Source organism: Rattus rattus, chromosome 4, assembly GCF_011064425.1.
Source record: "Rattus rattus isolate New Zealand chromosome 4, Rrattus_CSIRO_v1, whole genome shotgun sequence".
Taxonomy (NCBI): domain Eukaryota; kingdom Metazoa; phylum Chordata; class Mammalia; order Rodentia; family Muridae; genus Rattus; species Rattus rattus.
Genome location: NC_046157.1, coordinates 17,848,451 through 17,866,344, shown reverse-complemented (window position 1 = coordinate 17,866,344; position 17,894 = coordinate 17,848,451). Strand labels below are relative to the sequence as shown.

The 17,894-nt window shown below is 45.6% G+C and overlaps 3 protein-coding genes across 5 annotated transcripts in view; 1 reads left to right on the top strand and 2 right to left on the bottom strand.

The window, feature by feature from the left end:
- The window catches only part of Lmln (leishmanolysin like peptidase), a 58,029-nt gene extending 55,191 nt beyond the window's left edge, over positions 1-2,838 (bottom strand). Inside the window, exon 1 of the mRNA XM_032900133.1 lies at positions 2,548-2,838. Coding sequence (XP_032756024.1) covers positions 2,548-2,838 — 291 coding nt within the window. The remainder of the gene's footprint in view (positions 1-2,547) is intronic.
- Positions 2,839-4,711: 1,873 nt separating this feature from the next.
- Positions 4,712-8,655, bottom strand: LOC116898788 (60S ribosomal protein L35a). Of its 3 annotated transcripts, none has more exons than XM_032900131.1 (5): positions 8,590-8,655; positions 7,949-7,993; positions 7,596-7,748; positions 6,152-6,296; positions 4,712-4,788 (listed from the first exon to the last, which is right to left on the bottom strand). In XM_032900131.1, exons 2-5 carry the CDS (start codon positions 7,957-7,959, stop codon positions 4,765-4,767), a joined length of 333 nt encoding a protein of 110 aa, XP_032756022.1. In that variant the 5' UTR covers positions 7,960-7,993; positions 8,590-8,655; the 3' UTR covers positions 4,712-4,764. The 3 variants fall into 3 exon arrangements, with proteins under 3 accessions (XP_032756022.1, XP_032756021.1, XP_032756023.1); XM_032900130.1 differs by having other exon boundaries at positions 8,544-8,599; XM_032900132.1 differs by lacking the exon at positions 8,590-8,655 and adding an exon at positions 8,357-8,509.
- A 265-nt stretch (positions 8,656-8,920) lies between these two features.
- Iqcg (IQ motif containing G) overlaps positions 8,921-17,894 on the top strand; it is a 36,929-nt gene continuing 27,955 nt past the window's right edge. Inside the window, exons 1-3 of the mRNA XM_032900129.1 lie at positions 8,921-9,138; positions 10,963-11,033; positions 13,057-13,315. Of these exons, the coding sequence (XP_032756020.1) occupies positions 11,026-11,033; positions 13,057-13,315 (267 nt within the window). The 5' untranslated portion in view covers positions 8,921-9,138; positions 10,963-11,025. The remainder of the gene's footprint in view (positions 9,139-10,962; positions 11,034-13,056; positions 13,316-17,894) is intronic.

Below are 17,894 nucleotides of genomic sequence, written 5' to 3'. Positions count from 1 at the left end.
GGAGTTTTCTACACTGTGTACTGTGGCCCGACGGCCTACCTGCAGTCTCCCCTCACCTAACAGGTGACCGTGCCCTGTGGCTTTGGTGTGCTTAGCTGTGGCTAACCCAGGGCTTTGAGTCACGCGCCCTGTCAGTGAACTACAGCCGCACACTGCACCCATTAATTTAAATGTATACTGGATGTCCTCGTATGCCAGGCACTGTAGCAGGCACTTGGATGCAAGTAGGAAACCTCCATTGCCTTGAGTTGTGAAGACTATGGAGTCCAGTAATTCCTATCAAAGTGAATCAAGGTCACGGGCAGAAGGCACGGAAGTCAGGTTTAGAGGGTCAGACGAAGGAGAGGCTATGCCATGGAAAGGGGCTACTTGAGAAAAGTTAAGAGAAACAGAGATTATTCTCCCTCTGACTTTCATACACAATAGATCACATTCAGACTGCAGAATCCAGAGCACAGAGCTTAGCACTAACATATACACGTGGAACTGCTGGCTTCTAGAAATGAAATGGTAAAGAATAATTATCAGGTTTGGAGGAACTATTTTAAACCAATCCTACTTGAAGCCCAATGTGGTAGTCCAGCCCTATAACCCCAACACTTGGAAGATAAAGGCAGGCAGAGGCTACAGAGTGAGTTCTGGGCCAGTCCAGGCTGCATGAGACCCTGATTCAGAAAACAAAGTAAAGAATCCTATTTGAAGACACTAGAGGAGAAAGAGACACAGCTTGACAGGAACTGTGCCTCTGACTTGTAAGGCTCCTTTTCCCTCAGGACCTGTCCCATTCTGGTTCTGTGCAGGAGGCAGAACGCAGAGCCATGCGGGCTTGATGAGTGGAAATGTTCAGATCTTACTGGAGCACAAGGTGACGGGGACTGTATGGGGAGGCTCACAGTGGCCATTACCTAATGCAAACTTGACTGTCCTGAGACCCAGCAGAAGAATGGGATCTGGGCTGAGGGAAAGAGCAGCAAGCAGAAACTACCTCTGAGGACCTGAATCAAAGCATCTCCCTTAATGCAAGTGTCATGTGCTCACAGGGCTTACGGGGAAATGGGGCTCTAACAAGATGGCGAGGAAGGCTAGCAGAAAGAACCAGAGGAGGAGGAGGCGTGTGTGTGTGTGTGTGTGTGTGTGTGTGTGTGTGTGTGTGTGTGCGTGCGTGCGTGCATGCGTGCGTGCGTGCGTGCGTGCGTGCGTGCGTGCGTGTGTGTGTGTGTTAGAAGAACACCAACTAAATGAAAGGCTCACTGGAGAGGATAAAGGATGAGCAGCACCAGAAGTGATGTCACACTTCTACAACCCCAGCACTCTGGAAACTGAGGCAGGAGGATCTTGAACATCAGGCCAGTCTGAGCTACACAGTAAGTTCAAGGCTAGTCTGGACTACAATCTTAAAGGAAGAAGTATGGAGGAGACAACAAAACCATCAGAGAGCATTTAGAGATGTTATTCAGTGCAACTTAGAAACCAGCTTGGGCTACATAGCGAGTCCCAGGCTAGCTGACTGAAATGATTTTCTAGATAAGGCTTTATTTTTTAATTAATTAATTAATTAATTAATTTTAATTTTACAAGTCAGGGTTTCTCTGTGTAGCCCCCTGGCTGTCCTGGAACTCGCTCTGTAGACCAGGCAGACCTGGAGCTCAAGAGATTCGAGAGCTGGCACTAAAGGCCTGTTCCACCACCACCCACCCAGCAAAGCTTCCTTGATACTGTCTCTTGGCTACTCACTGAATATTAGTAACTAGAGGGCCACCTCTGAGTGAAGGACTCAGTATAGCACAAATGTCATCTCAAGGAATCTTACAACTAAATTACACTGCAGGGCAGGTTCTGCAAGCTGTGTGTACTGCAGAATAGAACCTGGTTAAATGCCAAAATACAGGGTAGATAAGGCCTCCTAAGGAAATGCAAAGAACATTCTACTGGGGTGGTTTTGGTAGGCAGATCTTAGGTTGAGGGTTGAACAGAGACTAAAAGAATTTAGACTGGGAGAGAATCAAGGTGGAAGGAGAAGTAGACTTTACGGGGGCTAAGAGGATGGGATAAAGGCAACAAAGTGATAAATAACTAGAAAACAAATCCTGAACTTTGGTCTCCTCAGTAGCCTCCTGAGTCTTCTCAGTAGCCTTCCAACAGTTCTGTCTGGTTCTCCCATCAACTGCTTCTCAAGTCTTCAGTTAAGTGGTTCTCGGTGTGGTGCTTGAGTAAGCAGCGTCAGTATCTAGGAATCTGAACTGTGGGGATGCATGCCAGAGCTCCTGAGTCAGAAAGTGGGGGAGCGGGGCGGCAATCTGTTTTAACAAGCGCTTCGGTTATTCTGATGCTCGCCCAAGTTTGTGGGACTACTGCCTGAGCGGAATGGGAGGGGACAAGTGCCTAACTCAGCTGCTCTGCGTGCAGCAGCGGCTGATGGCGGGTCCGGCGGGTCCAGCCAGGGCTTTCTCCTGCAGAGCACCTGCAGTCGCCGCCCGGGACGCCACACCCTCTACGTTACTCCAGCCACTCCCTCGCCCGGCCCGGTCGCGCCCCGCTTCGCCCTACCTCAGTGTCCGAAAGGACGTGATGCCGACACGGAGGCGAAGTGCCCAGGGAGACTGGAGCAGCCGCGGCGCCGGCCGGGAGCCCGCCCAGCACGAGCAGGACGCCTCGCACCCACAGGCAGCCGCCCCAGCGGCCTCGCGGCCCTGGTCCCGGGCCGCCCGCTCCTCCAGACCCAGCGGCCGCCATCTTCGGGCCGGCGTCGTTACCATGGAGTGCGACGCCTCCCCGCTGCAGCCCGCCCTTGCCGCGGACAGGTGGCGGGCCCTCAGCCGCCTCGCCATTGGCCGGCATCACGCCGGGTCCGGCGGAGGACGAGGGCAGCGGCGACCGCGACGACGCGCAGAGCTGGCCAATGAGCGCCGCCGGGCGGCCCACGTGAACTGAACTGTGGGAACTCTGGGCTAGCGGGGATTAGCGAAGAGTGGGCGTAGGGGGTGGCGTGCTCAGAAGCCGCTGGTCCCACTTCATTCAGTGGCAGCGTAAGGGCCAGCTGCCAGGCACTCGGCCCAAGGTTTACAGTAGTCCAGTGAACCAGATCCCTTTCAGTCCACTCCAGCACCATCGATTAACTACCAAAGCTACTTATACAACCAGCTAGGGTTATGTATGGTACTCATGTGACAGCTTGTCTACCCACTAACCCCGAAAAAGTTGGATAGCCCAAAGCTCACTTCCCAGACATGTGTAAGTCATTCCTTACCCCTTAAAAGACGTTCAAATGCAAATACCTAATTCTTCCCAACATTGGCTCAACTTTATAAAAATACCTGTTCAGCCACCAAAGCCTCCACCCCACCCCCATTTCTCTAACATTCATAACTGCTTTCAAGAGGAAACTTTAGAAACTAAGTTCAGAGCAGCACTTAAGAAGTCCACTCTATTTCAGTTCTCAAAATTAAAACTGCAAACCCCACCTGATTTCAGTTTATAGTGGTTTGTCAAGATAAATCCTAATGTTTTTAAACCTGTTAATTTTGGTAACTATAATGGGACATTCTCAGCGGAACACCTAAGACCCCTTGTGATGCTCCCTTCGCGCCTTGCCTCATTAAGTCTGTTCAAAGCTCTTCCACTCTGTACTTTTCGGACCCTTTCTCTGCCGACCACATCGCAACTGACACAAGTTGCTTTGGCTTTTGGGGAAAATCATTTACATTGGAATAAATTCAAGACTGACACCACTAAAGAGACGCCAATGTCAAGTACACTAGGGATCTAGTGATCTAGCCTAGGCCGCAAAAGTTGATTATACTCCTTTGCTTTAGAGACCACTCTCAACTGAGCAGAGAAATGAGCACACACTTCTACAAGAACTTGCAGAAATGTCAACTTCACTTTGAATTAACCAATCTTTCTGGGAACTGCCCTGTACCCTCTGATAAGGGTCTTTCCCCCCTATCTAGTCCCAGCACCATTAATAGCTCAGGCTCTGTAGCACAGTCCAGTATAAACTGGTTAATAAAAGGACTTGCTAAGCAATCTAAATATGCCTGATTTCCAGGATATCCTGAAATTTAACAAGTGTTTGAGAGCCCTGAATACTTTTATAAATACGCTATTATCAACTCTGACACTATGTATTAAAATCAAAGCCATTTTCAAGGGCAGTTTTCCAAGTTAGGAAAAAAAAGTACCAGTCGGACCTTTTCAGGATACATTACTTCACCTGACCAATCCCAGATCACCACCACCACCACCACCCGTTTATCTAAAAGGCAACAAACACCAAGACATGCACCATTCAAATTCTTCCCAACTCCCTCCCTGAGCTTCTGGATTTGTATGGAGAGCACGTATGTACCATATGGTGCCTCGCCTCACACCCACAGCACCCCAAACCAGAGCACTATAGCTAAGTGGTTCAGTGAGTTCTACCCCAGGCCTAAAACAATTTAATGCTTCTTTCACTAAAAATCTAGAACGGAAATCTCTCCTATAGGCTATTCATCTAGCCCTGTTATGCCCCAGCATTAAGGAACATAAAACTTGGTCTGAGACAGGCTCTCACTACAGTCCTGGCAGGCCTGAGTATTGGCACTGAAGGTATAGGCCACCTCACCCAGCAAAACGTTTTGTCTAATATTATTACATAGAAGTTCCTTGCACTCCAAAGATGCTGTACACCCCAACCACCTTAACAGAGAAACTCAATTTAGGACAGATGTGAAAAAAATACAAGAGCACAAATCTACTTTTATTTATTTACTCTCCATTAGTTTAAATCCGGGATGGGTACAGCATCTGGGGAAAAAGAAAAACATAGTAACATTAGGTGAATGATAAATATTCCATTACCACATCACCCATCCTAAAATGCACCCGGTGATTTTATCCTGACAGGAAGCATTTGCCCAGCATTTGGCCTTGACTCAACACTCGTTTTGTACATGTTCATCAGTGTGTGGCAGGTACATTCTCAGCAGCTGATCATTTCATTGTGAGATGGAAAGGTTTCTCTCTGAATGAACCCAGAGCTCACTGACTGTCCCACAGCACCAGGTTCTCCCGTTTCCCCAGGGCTAGGATTACAGACACCGACACTACTGTGCCTAAATTTTTTATGTGACTGCTGGGGAAAAAACAGATCTTATTCTCGTGCAGCAAGCATTTCACCAACGGAACCATCTCCCCAGTCCCAAGAACTCACCATTCCGCCCCCCTCCCAGTACCTAAGCCCAAGGATTATGAATGCTAACTAGTCAGGCCACCTAATTGACCTATCAACCCCAGCCCCCAAATCAGTACTCAGACCAAAACACAACTTAAGGGATGGTGAAAGGGCTGAGTGGACACAGGCACCAGCCACCACGCCTGATTTCCTGCAAATGCTATAGTGGATGAGCTGACGCCTACAAACTGCCCTTTGACCTTCATAGACTGCTGTGCCATGTGTGTTTACAAACATATACGTAAATGTAAAATAACAGCCCTAAAATGCAAGTCAGGTACGGTGGCACTGATCCAACATTCCCACCATTAGAGTATACTATAAATGGACCCAAACAAAAATCTCAACACAGTATGTCCAAGACATGAGCCAAAGTCCTGAAACCTGGCATGAGCATGCTTTCTAAGTACATGATAAAGTCTCTATCTACTCTGGCAGTACTGAGATGGTAGACACGAACAAAACATAACATTCCTCAGAACTCCCCAACAGGTATAGCATAAGATGGGCCTGGTAGCACTGGCCTGAAATCCCAACGATTTAGAAGGCTAAGGCAGGAGGACTTTCAAGTTCAAGGCCAGCCTTAACAACTTTGTGAGAACCTGCCTCAAATTAAAATATCAGCCTTGTGTACATAACAAGTTCCAGGCCAACCAGGGCTACACAGTGAGACTGTCTCAAAGGCACACATAAATCCTGTCCAAGTATTCATGCTCTCAGGATGCTTTAATGACAACTGAAACTTAAGTATCATTCATTTGCACACTGCCCGCGCTCCCTCACCTGCTTTACCCTGCCCGGTCAGGGGGTTCTGTATTTTTCACGTAAGTCACCAATTATGGAACTGGTTTTATACTCAGGACTTGTACACTCACAAGTCTTTAGAGGATGGAAGGAAGGATCAAAAGAGCCATTTATTTTGCAACTAGTACTTACCACACGGATTCTGTGTCCAATGGCTTTTGCAGGAAGGTTGCTTCGGAATTTGGCACGAACCATGCCACTGTTTCCATGGGCCCGAGTTACTTTTCCCCAGATCACTCTGGTTTTGTTTGGTTTGCCTCCAGGAGTCACTGTATTGCTGGTTTAAAAAGACATAAGAAGCATGAGGTCAAACACCAATCTGACATTTCCTAGGATCTGGTGGCTTCCACCTCTACTTTCCACACAGAACACCTTGAGAAATTGGGGGGTGGGGGAATGCAACAACATTCATTCAACAGTTCATATACATAAGACTATGACTGCTAAAGACGTAAGAGTTAACTCGGAAAGACAGTGATGAAGCCTACTTGGGATGACAGCTGCAAAATGAGGACTTGAAAGATGAGAATAATGGAACGAAACAAACCACCGAGGTCTCAACTAGCCTGAAACTGAGACATGACCCCTACTCAGGTCTGCCTCCCGAATGCTGGCTCGTAAGACTCATGAACATGCTCATGACCTGACAATGTATATGAGGCCCAATTGGCATATGGCCTTATGTTCAATTCCCAGTAGGAAGAGGGACCAGAGAGCCAATGTAGTACCCGCCTTAAAACACACAGCCCTGGGGTTGGGGATTTGGCTCAGTGGTAGAGCGCTTGCCTAGGAAGCGCAAGGCCCTGGGTTCGGTCCCCAGCTCCGAAAAAAAGAATTAAAAAAAAAAACAAAAACAAAAAAAACACACAGCCCGCACCTCACCAAAATATCTGGTTCCAAGGAATCTGGCACCCTCACAGATATACAAAGAAAAAACCCAAAATACCAATGTACATAAAATTAACTTAATTTTTTTATAAAAAGTTTTCTCAAATGTAACCTCAATTGTTCTACATAAAGCAATCAATTGTTTTCTGATAGAGCAGGGCAGAATCATCTAATCCCATATAGATGTGAGAATTCACAGAAATTATACAGTAACAAAAATCTGTTCTAGTAATTGTCATGTTTAGGAATGAAAATGAATCAAGATACATTGGAAGGCATTATACAAGCCCTTTAAAAGGAAAAAAAAAAAAAAAAAGAAAAGGTATCAACAGCTGTAATCTTTCTTTTTAACCATGTTGGGGACTGAACACCGGAACTTTCTTTTCTTTTTCTTTTTTTTTTTTTCGGAGCTGGGGACCGAACCCAGGGCCTTGCGCTGGCTAGGCAAGCAACCGCTGAGCTAAATCCCCAACCCCTACACCGGGACTTTCTACACTTGTAATTTTTCTAAGAGCCAAGGATACATACATATTCAATACCAACAAAGGATTCCTTCTCTAATTTCCTTAGAGTTCCTCTAAGAAGGCTCAACAGCCAGCATCGATTTTCACTAACACCCTACCTTTTTAGTCAAAAAAAAAAAAAAAAGAGAGAAACCAACTAAGAAAAGGCATAGAAACATACTTACTTTTTTGCTTTGTACACATAAGCACACCTCTTGCCTAAGTAGAACTCAGTTTCATCTCGGGCATAAACACCTTCAATTTTAAGAAGAGCCGTGTGCTCTCTTTGGTTCCGGAGGCCTCGCTTGTAGCCAGCAAAAATGGCCTTGCACCACAGCCTAAGACATAAAGAGACATTAGGACTATCCAATCACAACTTTTCATTTAACTTTTAGCAAATGACCACGATTTGTTTTGATTAACTCCTACCCCAGCTTTCAACAACAGATATCTAGTTCCCCTCCCGCATTAAACTTGGGTTTCACGTTTAATATAAAAAAAAATAGAAGTAGGAAAATCCTATAGTGAAATCGCGTACCTTCCAGACATACTTGTTTTTTTAGAAGTCCTGTTCCCAGCAGGCCTGCAAAGAAACGAGAGCTCGATTAAAAGCCATGCAGCACGTTTCCTGTCATTACCCCTCGGCGCGTTAGCATCTCAAGTATGTGGAACTCTTACCTATGCCATGCCACCTACAGAAGCAGAGCCTGGCTAAATACTCTGACAACGAATGGCAACTAACTGCACGGAAACGTGGGCAAGCGCTAGGTGGCAGGACGACTCACCAAAGTCTTAACTTCTAGAACCCCATAAGGAACCCGGAGGCAAACTCACGCCTCAATCAGCACATAACACAACAGGTAACACATGCAAAGTCCAGGTCTGTGCGGGGAGACCAGCTCATAGGGACCACCGCTTCCTGGGCAAGCAAGACCGGGAAAAGCACCCATTCCCTCCTCCGGAGCCGGAGATCAACCGAGACCAGCGATTTCTCCTCCGGTCGGGGCCTCAACACCATCAGTCCGTCATCTCCTCCATCCCGCCCTCCATGTTCCTGGAACCCCCAGAAATCTCAGGCGGTCAGATTCTCCCAGATGCGGGGTTGCCTCGGGGAGGGATGGAACTAAACCCAACCTAGAAATCTGCCCTCAAAGTTCAGCAGCAGAAACTCCCCCTCACCTCCAAAGACGCCAAGATGGCGGAAAGAGGAAGGCAAGCCCCGCCGCGCGGCCTTGTGGGATGCATGCTCCGCCCCTCTCCACGCTTAGGCCGCTTGTGCTCGGCCAGAAAGCAAAAGTCAGAGAGAGGCTCGATTCATCCAAGCCGCTCTCAAAGACTTTACTTTTTTTGTCACGCCTCTTCGTCTGTGTAAGCGGCAACACGTATTATTTAGGAACAAAGAAAGGCAAAATTGTAGTCGACTAAGAAGGAGTCAAGGGTCCTACAAAAAAAAAAAAAGCCTGCGCGTCACGTTGCCATAGCTACTCATTAGTTTGGTTCCCGCCTCCAACCCGGCTGGGAGAGAGGTGAGGAAAAGTTGAGTGTTTTCTCCTCTTGCTAGAATGGAGCCTGGGATCCTACTATTGAAGAGAGCAAAACCTGGAGCATGAAGGCAGGAGGAACGCTACCTTCCTGTTCTTTTCTTTTCTCTCATCTTTCATCTTTCAATTAACAAACAGGGCAGGTGGCCCTTGCCCGTTAACCTCAGCGTTCATTCCTGAGACTGAGGTAGGAGGATCACATCACAAATTCGAGGCTAGGCTGAGTTACATAGCAAGGCCCCATCTTAACAGCAACAAGCACCTATGAGGCAAATCGGGGGTCTCGGTGCTTGCCAGTAATCAGGTTGTGCAAGCAGGAGAACAGAACTTCAGAAACCATCTGCTACATACGGAGTGCCAATCAGCCTGAGCGACATAAGATCCCATCTGAAAAAAGGGAGAGGGTGTGCGGAAATGAGAGATGGATATATTCGTTCCTCTATCCTTTGCCTGATTTGGCCGATGAAGATGAATTTAATAGACTTAGATTTACATTTCCTAACTTGTGTATTAATTAAGGGAGACTGACGGATCCATTCATTTATTCAGAGAGTAATTTACTGAATGACTACCACTACCAAGAATGGTGTAGACTTGGAGGGCACAGCAGTAAATAAATGCCGTCTTGCAGCCTATTCCTCGGGGAGATGGGGAGTGGGGGATGGGCAAGGTGGGCATGTTGGCTCTTGTGTCTGTAATCTTTGCACTTTGAAGGCCGAAGTATGAAGATTGCTCTGTTTCAGGCCAGTATGAGATATATAATATGTACAAGGATATCCTGAGCTACAGAGTAAAAATCTCACTCCTGCTCCCCACCCCCTCCACAAGCAGATAAGACATGTGGTATGTTGGAGGATCAAAACTTCCTTTTAAAAAAACTTTATGCATACTAGCATACTCCACATGTACGTGTGTGCTTTCAGGGGTCAGAAGATGGCCTCGGACTCTAGAGCTGGATTGTACAGGCAACTTGTTCTTGTTGCTATTGTTGTTTTGTTTTGTTTTAAGACAGGGACCAGAGAAATGGCTCGATGTTTAAGAGCATATACGGCTTTTAAAGAGGTCTTCAGTTTGATTCCCAGTATCTGCATTGGACACTCACAATTACCTGTACCTTCAGTTCTAGGAAATATGCTGTATGCACACATTGCATGGAAGGACAAGCAGGCATGCATGCACACCACACACACACACACACACACACACACACACACACACACACACATTAACAGGAAGGACAAGTTCTTATGTAGCTTAGGCTGGCCCCAAACTCCCTATATTGAGCCAGGGATGGCCTCGGATTCATGATTCCATTCTACTTTCCAAGTACTGTAACTACAGACTTTTCCCACCATGCCCAGCTTTGAAGAATAATAACTTATGAAAGTAATGTCCAGGATTAATGTAGGTTTTTCTGGGGCCGGAGAGATGATTCATCAGTTAAGAGCACTGACAGCTCTTCCAGAGGGCCCAGGTTCAATTCCCAGCTTCCACTTGGCAGCTCACAACTGTCTGTAAATCCGGTTCACCCCCACACACCCATACTTCAAGCAAAATATCAATGTGCATAAAATTTAATTTAGAAAAAATACAGTTTTTCCAAACATGCTCTCGATTGTTCTATGTCAAGTTACAATACATTCTGTTCTCTGACAGAGCAGGGCAGAATCGTGTAATTCAATATAGAGGTGAGAATAATAGAAGAAATTAAATAATCAAAAATAAATCTGTTCTTGAGTGACTAGCAGTCAAAATCAGAATACAAGGACGCGTACTAAAGTTGTGTTGGGTGACAATTTGCCATAAGAGGCAAAAGACCGCACTGAGTATAATTTCTGTTTTGGTGGACCAGACATGGAGCCCGCATTCCACGAGCCTGCTGTCCTAAGGAGGTAAATCATAGCTCTTGTGGTTCCGTGATTTTTTTTCTCCTACTAAAAGAGCATGGGGATAAAGGAACGAAGATTTACCACTCCCTCCAGCTGGTCTCAGTGTTTCTTTTCTACTATAGGTTACTCCATTCCTGTGAAATTATAACTGTACCTCAGAGGGCGAGACAAGTAACTGAGGAAGAATGGAAGGGTATGTTCCAAGTTCTAGTTTGTTTCTCCATGTACTGTTGCAGCATGCACTCTGTTGAATTCTGTGGATTATTTATCTGTAACAATGTAACGAACTGTCCCCAAACATAATGAGCTAAAATATAAACATTTTCTTCTTTCAGAGTTGCTGTGGGTTGGGTGTTTGGGAGCACTTAGCAAACGGTTCTGGTTTGGGGTCTGTGCCGGTTAGTTCTCTCTCACTTGTGGGACAAAATGTCAGACAAGAAGCAGTTTGGGGAAGACATGAAAGGCACGCTCGGAGGGGTAGGTGTGGCCACAAAAGCAGAAAGGACTGGTCACAGTCAGGAAGCAGAGAGAGATGAATGCTAGGGCTCAGCTTGGTTTCTTTTTTTAATCCAGTCTATGTCAGGTAAGTCTTCCCCTCTCAAGTAATCTGGTCTACAAATTCGTCACAGCCATGTCCTAGGTGGTTCTAGATGCAATCAAGGTTAACCAGAAGGTTGGACTTGGCCAGGGCACTCTAAGTGTCCTCATGATAGATGAGGCTCTTCCCTGAGAGTGGGCTTTTGAGTGAGAGAGAAGCGGCCATATTATTTACCGCCTAGCTCTGGAAATCCCACTTTCTCTCTCACCAGATCCTTGAGGTTTCCCCACTCAGTGTAGGGAAAACCATACCAGGATATAAAGACCAGAAAGAGTTGTGTGGGCCACCTTAGAGGCTGGCTAACATGTTCTGTTTCAGTACTCATGAGGCCCTCAGGATTAACATCTGAATATGGTACCTTCAGCACCATCAAGTTAATTGTGGCTCAAATTCAAATGCATCAGCATAGCCAAACAGCATGGCTTTCCCAGCTAGTACATTGCCTTTGGTTGGTCCTACTAGAGGGTCTTTGGCAGAATCCCATGCAACCCCGCTCCCTTGGTCTTTTATAGAAGTTATGTTATATGACAACATGAAGTTCATAGGAGTTGATCTACATGGTGCCCGAGTCCAGCATAGCCTTGGTAGGGGTGGAATGACATGGTTCCTGCCCCTGGAACTGGGCCAGCAGGCATGGGCCTCAATGGCTGCTGTGGGTGTAAGGCTAGTTCTTATAATAATGTACATATTTTCATTTTCCTCATTTGAGGAATGTTTTCCTTGTTAATGTCCATGATAATGAGAAGCAGCATGAGTCCAGGAGTTGAGGGTGTGTCTATGTCTTAGCAAAATGGTAAATGCTAGGACCTTCAGGACGGCCCTTAAGGCTGTGGAAAGAGCTCTAAAAACATGAGTTTAAAAATACATAATTTCTCAACTATGTAAATAAAGTGTAAGGATGCAATATGAATTGTACAAGGAGCTTTACAGATCTAAAGGAGCAGAGGCAGCTGTGATGTGAGCCAACTTGTTAGAAAGATACTGAGGAAGGAAATAAAAAGATTTAGGGAGTGATGATCAAAGGAGATCCCACCCAGCTAAGGTTTTTCTTTTTTCCTTGCAAAAGCAGACAGATTCCTGAGTTCAAAGTCAGCCTGGGACAGAGAGGTCCAGGCACAGACAAGATAGAAACAGTAATTTCAGGGATTCCCACTCAGCTAATTTATCGAGTATACTTAACAGAGGCAGACAGATCTCTGAATTCTTTCGCAATGTTTAAAAAGAAATGTGCTTGCTGTCTCCTAAGAAACAAGAGGCTGGGGTCATGGGATGCTGATTCTTGGGATAATCAAAAGGGAACCTGGGGTACTGACTGATGTTGATATGTAAATAAATAAAAAAATAAACTGGGGTTTTGATCTGCAAGAGATGAGTTATCCAGAAAGTTTTTAAGAACACAAGAGAGAACTGCTTGGAAAGCTGTCTCGAGCAGAACACAGGCCGTGAGCTTGTAACCCACCATTTGAGTCGTGCGTTTCGCTGCTCTCAAGCACCTCTTCTGTCAGAACCCCTCTCCAAGCCAAGGCTGGTCCTGGGCCACATGCTACCTGTGTTTTTGAGGGTAAGTACTATTTCCACATCAGCCACTGATCTAATCTTTCTTCCCTCTCTGCTTTAGGGAAGAGATGGAAACCACGGGATCTCTTTCAGAGGTTTTCCAACCAGAGGTCACTATGGCGGTGACAGGAGAGCCACCTAAACCTGCAGAAGAAGAGCTAGAAGAGGAAGAAGAAGAGACCTCCCCAGAAGTCATAGACACACTGTCCCTTCTAGATGTGCTGAGGGTGTCTGCAATCATGGAGGACATTATTGACCAGCTCTCTATTCTAGGCTACATCATTCCCGTTCAGTATGAAAGGAGGCAGAGCCTCAGCCAGGTGAGTGCACTCACCCCTCTCCGTCTTGTTCTCTTTCCTTTGGATCTCTCCACTATTGTACTAACTGTGCCATTAAATTAGCTTGGGAATCAGCAGCTTTACAGCAAATCAAAGGCCAGATCACAGTGGCTTGTGGTCTGTAGCCAAAGCAGGAACAGTGACAAATAGCTTAGGGTACTTCAGTATGCTTCTGCAGTATGCTGGCGCTAGTCCAGAAGGCTCCAAGCTAGGTCTGTGCAAACACTGCACAATCAGCCTTCAGTGCACACAGATTGTTAGAATTTTCCCCATTATCGTCTTTCCCTAAACATCTCAGTAGAACAATTGTACGTTGTGTTCAACACCATAAGCCATCTAGAGCCTGTTTTAAATGCTGGGAGCATTCACATAAATCGTATGCCAGCGTTGCAGCAGCTCTACGGAAGGGGCTTGAGTGTCCAGGATGCCCCGGGACTTATCCTCCGGATGTTGTGGGGCTGCTGCACATATACTGAGATCACACTTGAAGTTTTTTTGTACGGGGAGGAGACTCATCTGGACCCTGTTAATACTGCATGTGTCGCGGTGATATTTATCTGATATTTACCCCAACTTAGATCATTTAGTTCCCAAATAAAAGACATAAAAATGTTTGTAGTTTGTAAGGGTCCATAATTTGCCGAAGAATGATACCCCAGTCTCAAACAGTATGTAAGCCCAAAGAATGTTTTATTCTGCAGAAGTCCAGCATGCTGGGGTCTCCCATTGCCAAGATAGAGAGACAACCAAGTCAGCTTTCAGGCCTGATTTAAAAGCACATTAGGGAATTCCAGGGTAGGCGACCTCTATATTAATCTGTTGGGTCCATCTCTACCGATATGACAGTTTGTATATGCTTGGGCCAGGGAATGCCACTATTAGGTATGGCCCTATTGGAATAGGTGTGTCACTGTGGACGTGGGCTATAATACCCTAGTCCTAGCTGCCTGGAAGCCAGTAGTCTTCTAGCAGCCCTCAGATGAAGATGTAGAACTCTCAGCTCCTCCTGCACCATGCCTGCCTGGATGCTGCCATGCTCCTGCCTTGATGATAATGGACTGAACCCCTGAACCTGTAAGCTAGCCTCAATTAAATGTTGTCCTTATAAGAGTTACCTTGGTCATGGTGTCTGTTCACAGCAGTAAAACCTTGACTAAGACAATGGACATTCCATTCCCAGGGTGTGGGGGGCTGGAAACTCCCTGGGGAGGTCTAGAAACTGCTGCTGACCCATTGTCCTTGCCTCAAGCCTGGACTTGCCTGGAATTGCCCAGTTCTTGGAAACAGAGATTTAGACCTAGTCTACTGCCAATTTGAAGCCTATCTTGGAATCAGCCTAGCTTTCTCACCTTTATATTTATAATAAGCCTTAAAGCAGTAGAGCTGGCCAGATATCAACCCTCTAAGCCATTTTGTCTACTTCCCTGTCAATTACCCTCAGATAGAACTTGCCAGGTTACATTTGGCTACTCTTACTCCCACAAGCTGCTGTTCATGGCCATGCACCCACAATCCACCTACCCTATGTCAACCTCTTATTGCTCCTCCTCCCTCTGCTTCCGTTCATGGTCCCTACCTCAGACATCAGGCCTGGGAACTGAAGCCCCACCTACCTCTGCCTCTCTATTGCCTAGCGACAGGCTATAGGCATCCTTATTAGCCAATCATGGATAAATTGGGGGGCAAGGTTTACACAACAAAAGTTGTTGTAAGTGAGGATCTGCTCATCTTGGGGCAAGACCTTGGGGTACAAAATGTAGTCTTTGAATACATCACATCATCCCACTACAGCTTTAATGAAAAATAACTTTTTGTTGTTGAATATGTTGTAGCCTGCTTTTGTAAATATTTGGAAACCTTACCATGTCAATAATTATGTTTTCAATGATGACTTCTGGGCATCTTTGAGCTCATGTCTGTAATATTCGCACTGGGGATACAGAGACAAGATTCAGGGACTTTGAGGACAGCCTGCTCTACATAGAAAGTTCCAGGCCAGGCTGGTGAGATGGCTCAGTGAGTTTAAGCTGGCAGTCTGTAGCTCATGGTTCATGCCAAGCTCATAGTTCATGCCAAGCTTAATGACCGGAGTCTGACTCCTGGGACCCACAGTTGGAGAAGAGCTGATTTCCCTAGGTCTTCTTCTGAATTCCATACCCACTCTGCACACATTCCCACCCCACTCCAAATAAAGAGTAAATGACATTTTTTGAAATATTTTGGTTTTTTTGAAAAACGTGGATATTTTGCCTAAATATATGTGCATATTACTACATACATGCCTGGTACCCACAGAAGCCAGAAAGAAGTGAGTTACTGACCCTTTGGAACTGGAGTTACAGAGGGTTGTAAGAAGCAAATGGGGGGGGGCTGGGGATTTAGCTCAGTGGTAGAGCACTTGTAGCAAGGGCAAGGCCCTGTTAGGTCCCTAGCTCCGGAAAAAGAAAAAAAAAAAAAAAAAAAAGCAAATGTGGGTGCTGGGAACTGAACCTGAGTACACACACACACACACACACACACATTTCTGGGAAGTGTTGACACACCTTTAATCCCAGCACTCAGGAGACAGGCAGAGCTCTAGTTTGAGGTCAGTCTGCTCTACAGAATAAGTTATAGGACAGCCAGGGCTACACAGAGAAAAATATGTCTTGAAAAAACAAAACAAAAGAAAATGAAAACACAACAAATAAAATATAATTTGTGGAGAGTATACTATTTCTGATCCTATGACAAAATCTGTTAGGCAGAGTAAATTGCTTCCCATGTCTGACAAAGAAGTTCATACTAAGAGAAGAAAACTAAGTTTCCCTCTAATTACCTGTCTTAGTCATGGTTCCTATTCCTGCACAAACATCATGACCAAGAAGCAAGTTGGGGAGGAAGGGTTTATTCAGCTTACACTTCCACATTGCTGTTCATCACCAAAGGAAGTCAGGACTGGAACTCAAGCAGGTCAGGAAGCAGGAGCTGATGCAGAGGCCATGGAGGGATGTGTCTTACTGGCTTGCTTCCCCTGGCTTGCTCAGCTTGCTCTCTTATAGAACACAAGGTTACCAGCCCAGGGACAGCACCACCCACAATGGGCTGGGTCCTCCATGCTTGATCACTAATTGAGAAAATGCCTTACAGCTGGGTCTCATGAAGGCATTTCCTCAAAGGAGGCTCCTTTTCTGTGTTAACTCCAGTTTGTGTCCAGTTGACACACAAAACTAGCCAGTACATTACCCCTTATAGATTTTACTTCTTAAAGATTTATTATTTTTAGTTGTGTGTGAGGTGTGTCCATTGTGAGTGCAGATGCCACATGGCTTGGATGCTAGGAATTAGTCAGGTCCTCTGCAAGAGCAGTACAGATGAGCTGCAAAATCTCCTTTCTAGCTCTAGAAAGATGTGTGCGCATGCTTGTACTTCTGCCTGTGTGTCTGTGTGTCTGTCTGTCTATACTTGATCGTGCATGTATACACAGCCAATCATGGAAACAAAAGGTCTCTTTCTGTGAGACAAGGTCTTTCGCTGAAACTGGAGCTCACTCGTTTGGCTAGCCAGCCAAGCTCCCAGGATCTTCCTGTCTCTGCCTCACCAAGATTGGGATCACAGGCTACTCATGTTAGTAAGAAATAGGGCCAGGGTTCGGATATAGAAGCTGGCTTTACTGTCCAAACATATAATCACCATCAATAGCCAAACCATTTAGCAACAGGTTAAATAAGAATCATCAGTTGGAAGACACATGCTATCTTATAGTTTCTTGATACTTGAATTTAGGTCTGAAAAATATTTTGGCTTTTGCTATATGTTCCTCAAGACATCTAATCACATCATAAATCTGACACTGCCCTTCACTTTTTAGTACAACCCCTCCTTTTATCCTGTATAGTTTTTAAGTTGGTTTGTTGTTTAGTCTGTCTCACTGTGCTGCCCAGGCTAGCATCATTGTGTTACCTATGCTAGCATCAAACTCCCATTCTCTCGTCACCCGAGGACCTGATACCATGGGCACACGCCACCATGCTCTCTATGTATTTTAGAATCGTGTTTGATGATCATTTTTGAGTTTCTGATGTATCCCAGGCATTACACTATGCAATGATGCTATAAAGATGACCGTATTTATGAACAATACCCGTCTTTATTCCAGAGAGAATTTGGGATGAAAGAAAATGAAGCAGTGAGGGTTTAGCCCAGAGTCTGAGAAACCCATACACAAGGCCCCATTCCTAGTCTAGAAAGAAAACAGTGAAAAATAGAAAGCAGGGGCAAAGAAAAGGAAATGGCGAATTTAAAGGGAAGCCAGGTGGTGATGGCACACACATTTAAAACCTGCACGTGGGAGGCAGAGGCAGATCTCTGATTTCCAGGCTAGCCTCACCTACAAAATGAGTTCCAGGACAGCCAGGGCTACAGAGACACTCTGTCTCCAAATTAAAAAAAACAAAAAACTCTACAAAAAAGAAAAAAGAGAAAAAGAAAGAGCTTGAACCGATGTCTCTCCCACACAGTCATCTCTCAAGGAACACATGACCTCATATTGATATTTTATACTTACAATGTGGTAAATGCT

Coding starts and splice junctions, on each gene's coding strand:
- LOC116898788 (XM_032900131.1), bottom strand. Junction 6,297..7,595: donor TATGTGTACAAAGCAAAAAA/GTAAGTATGTTT, acceptor TTTTTAAACCAG/CAATACAGTGACTCCTGGAG. Junction 4,789..6,151: donor TTGGACACAGAATCCGTGTG/GTAAGTACTAGT, acceptor CTTTTTCCCCAG/ATGCTGTACCCATCCCGGAT.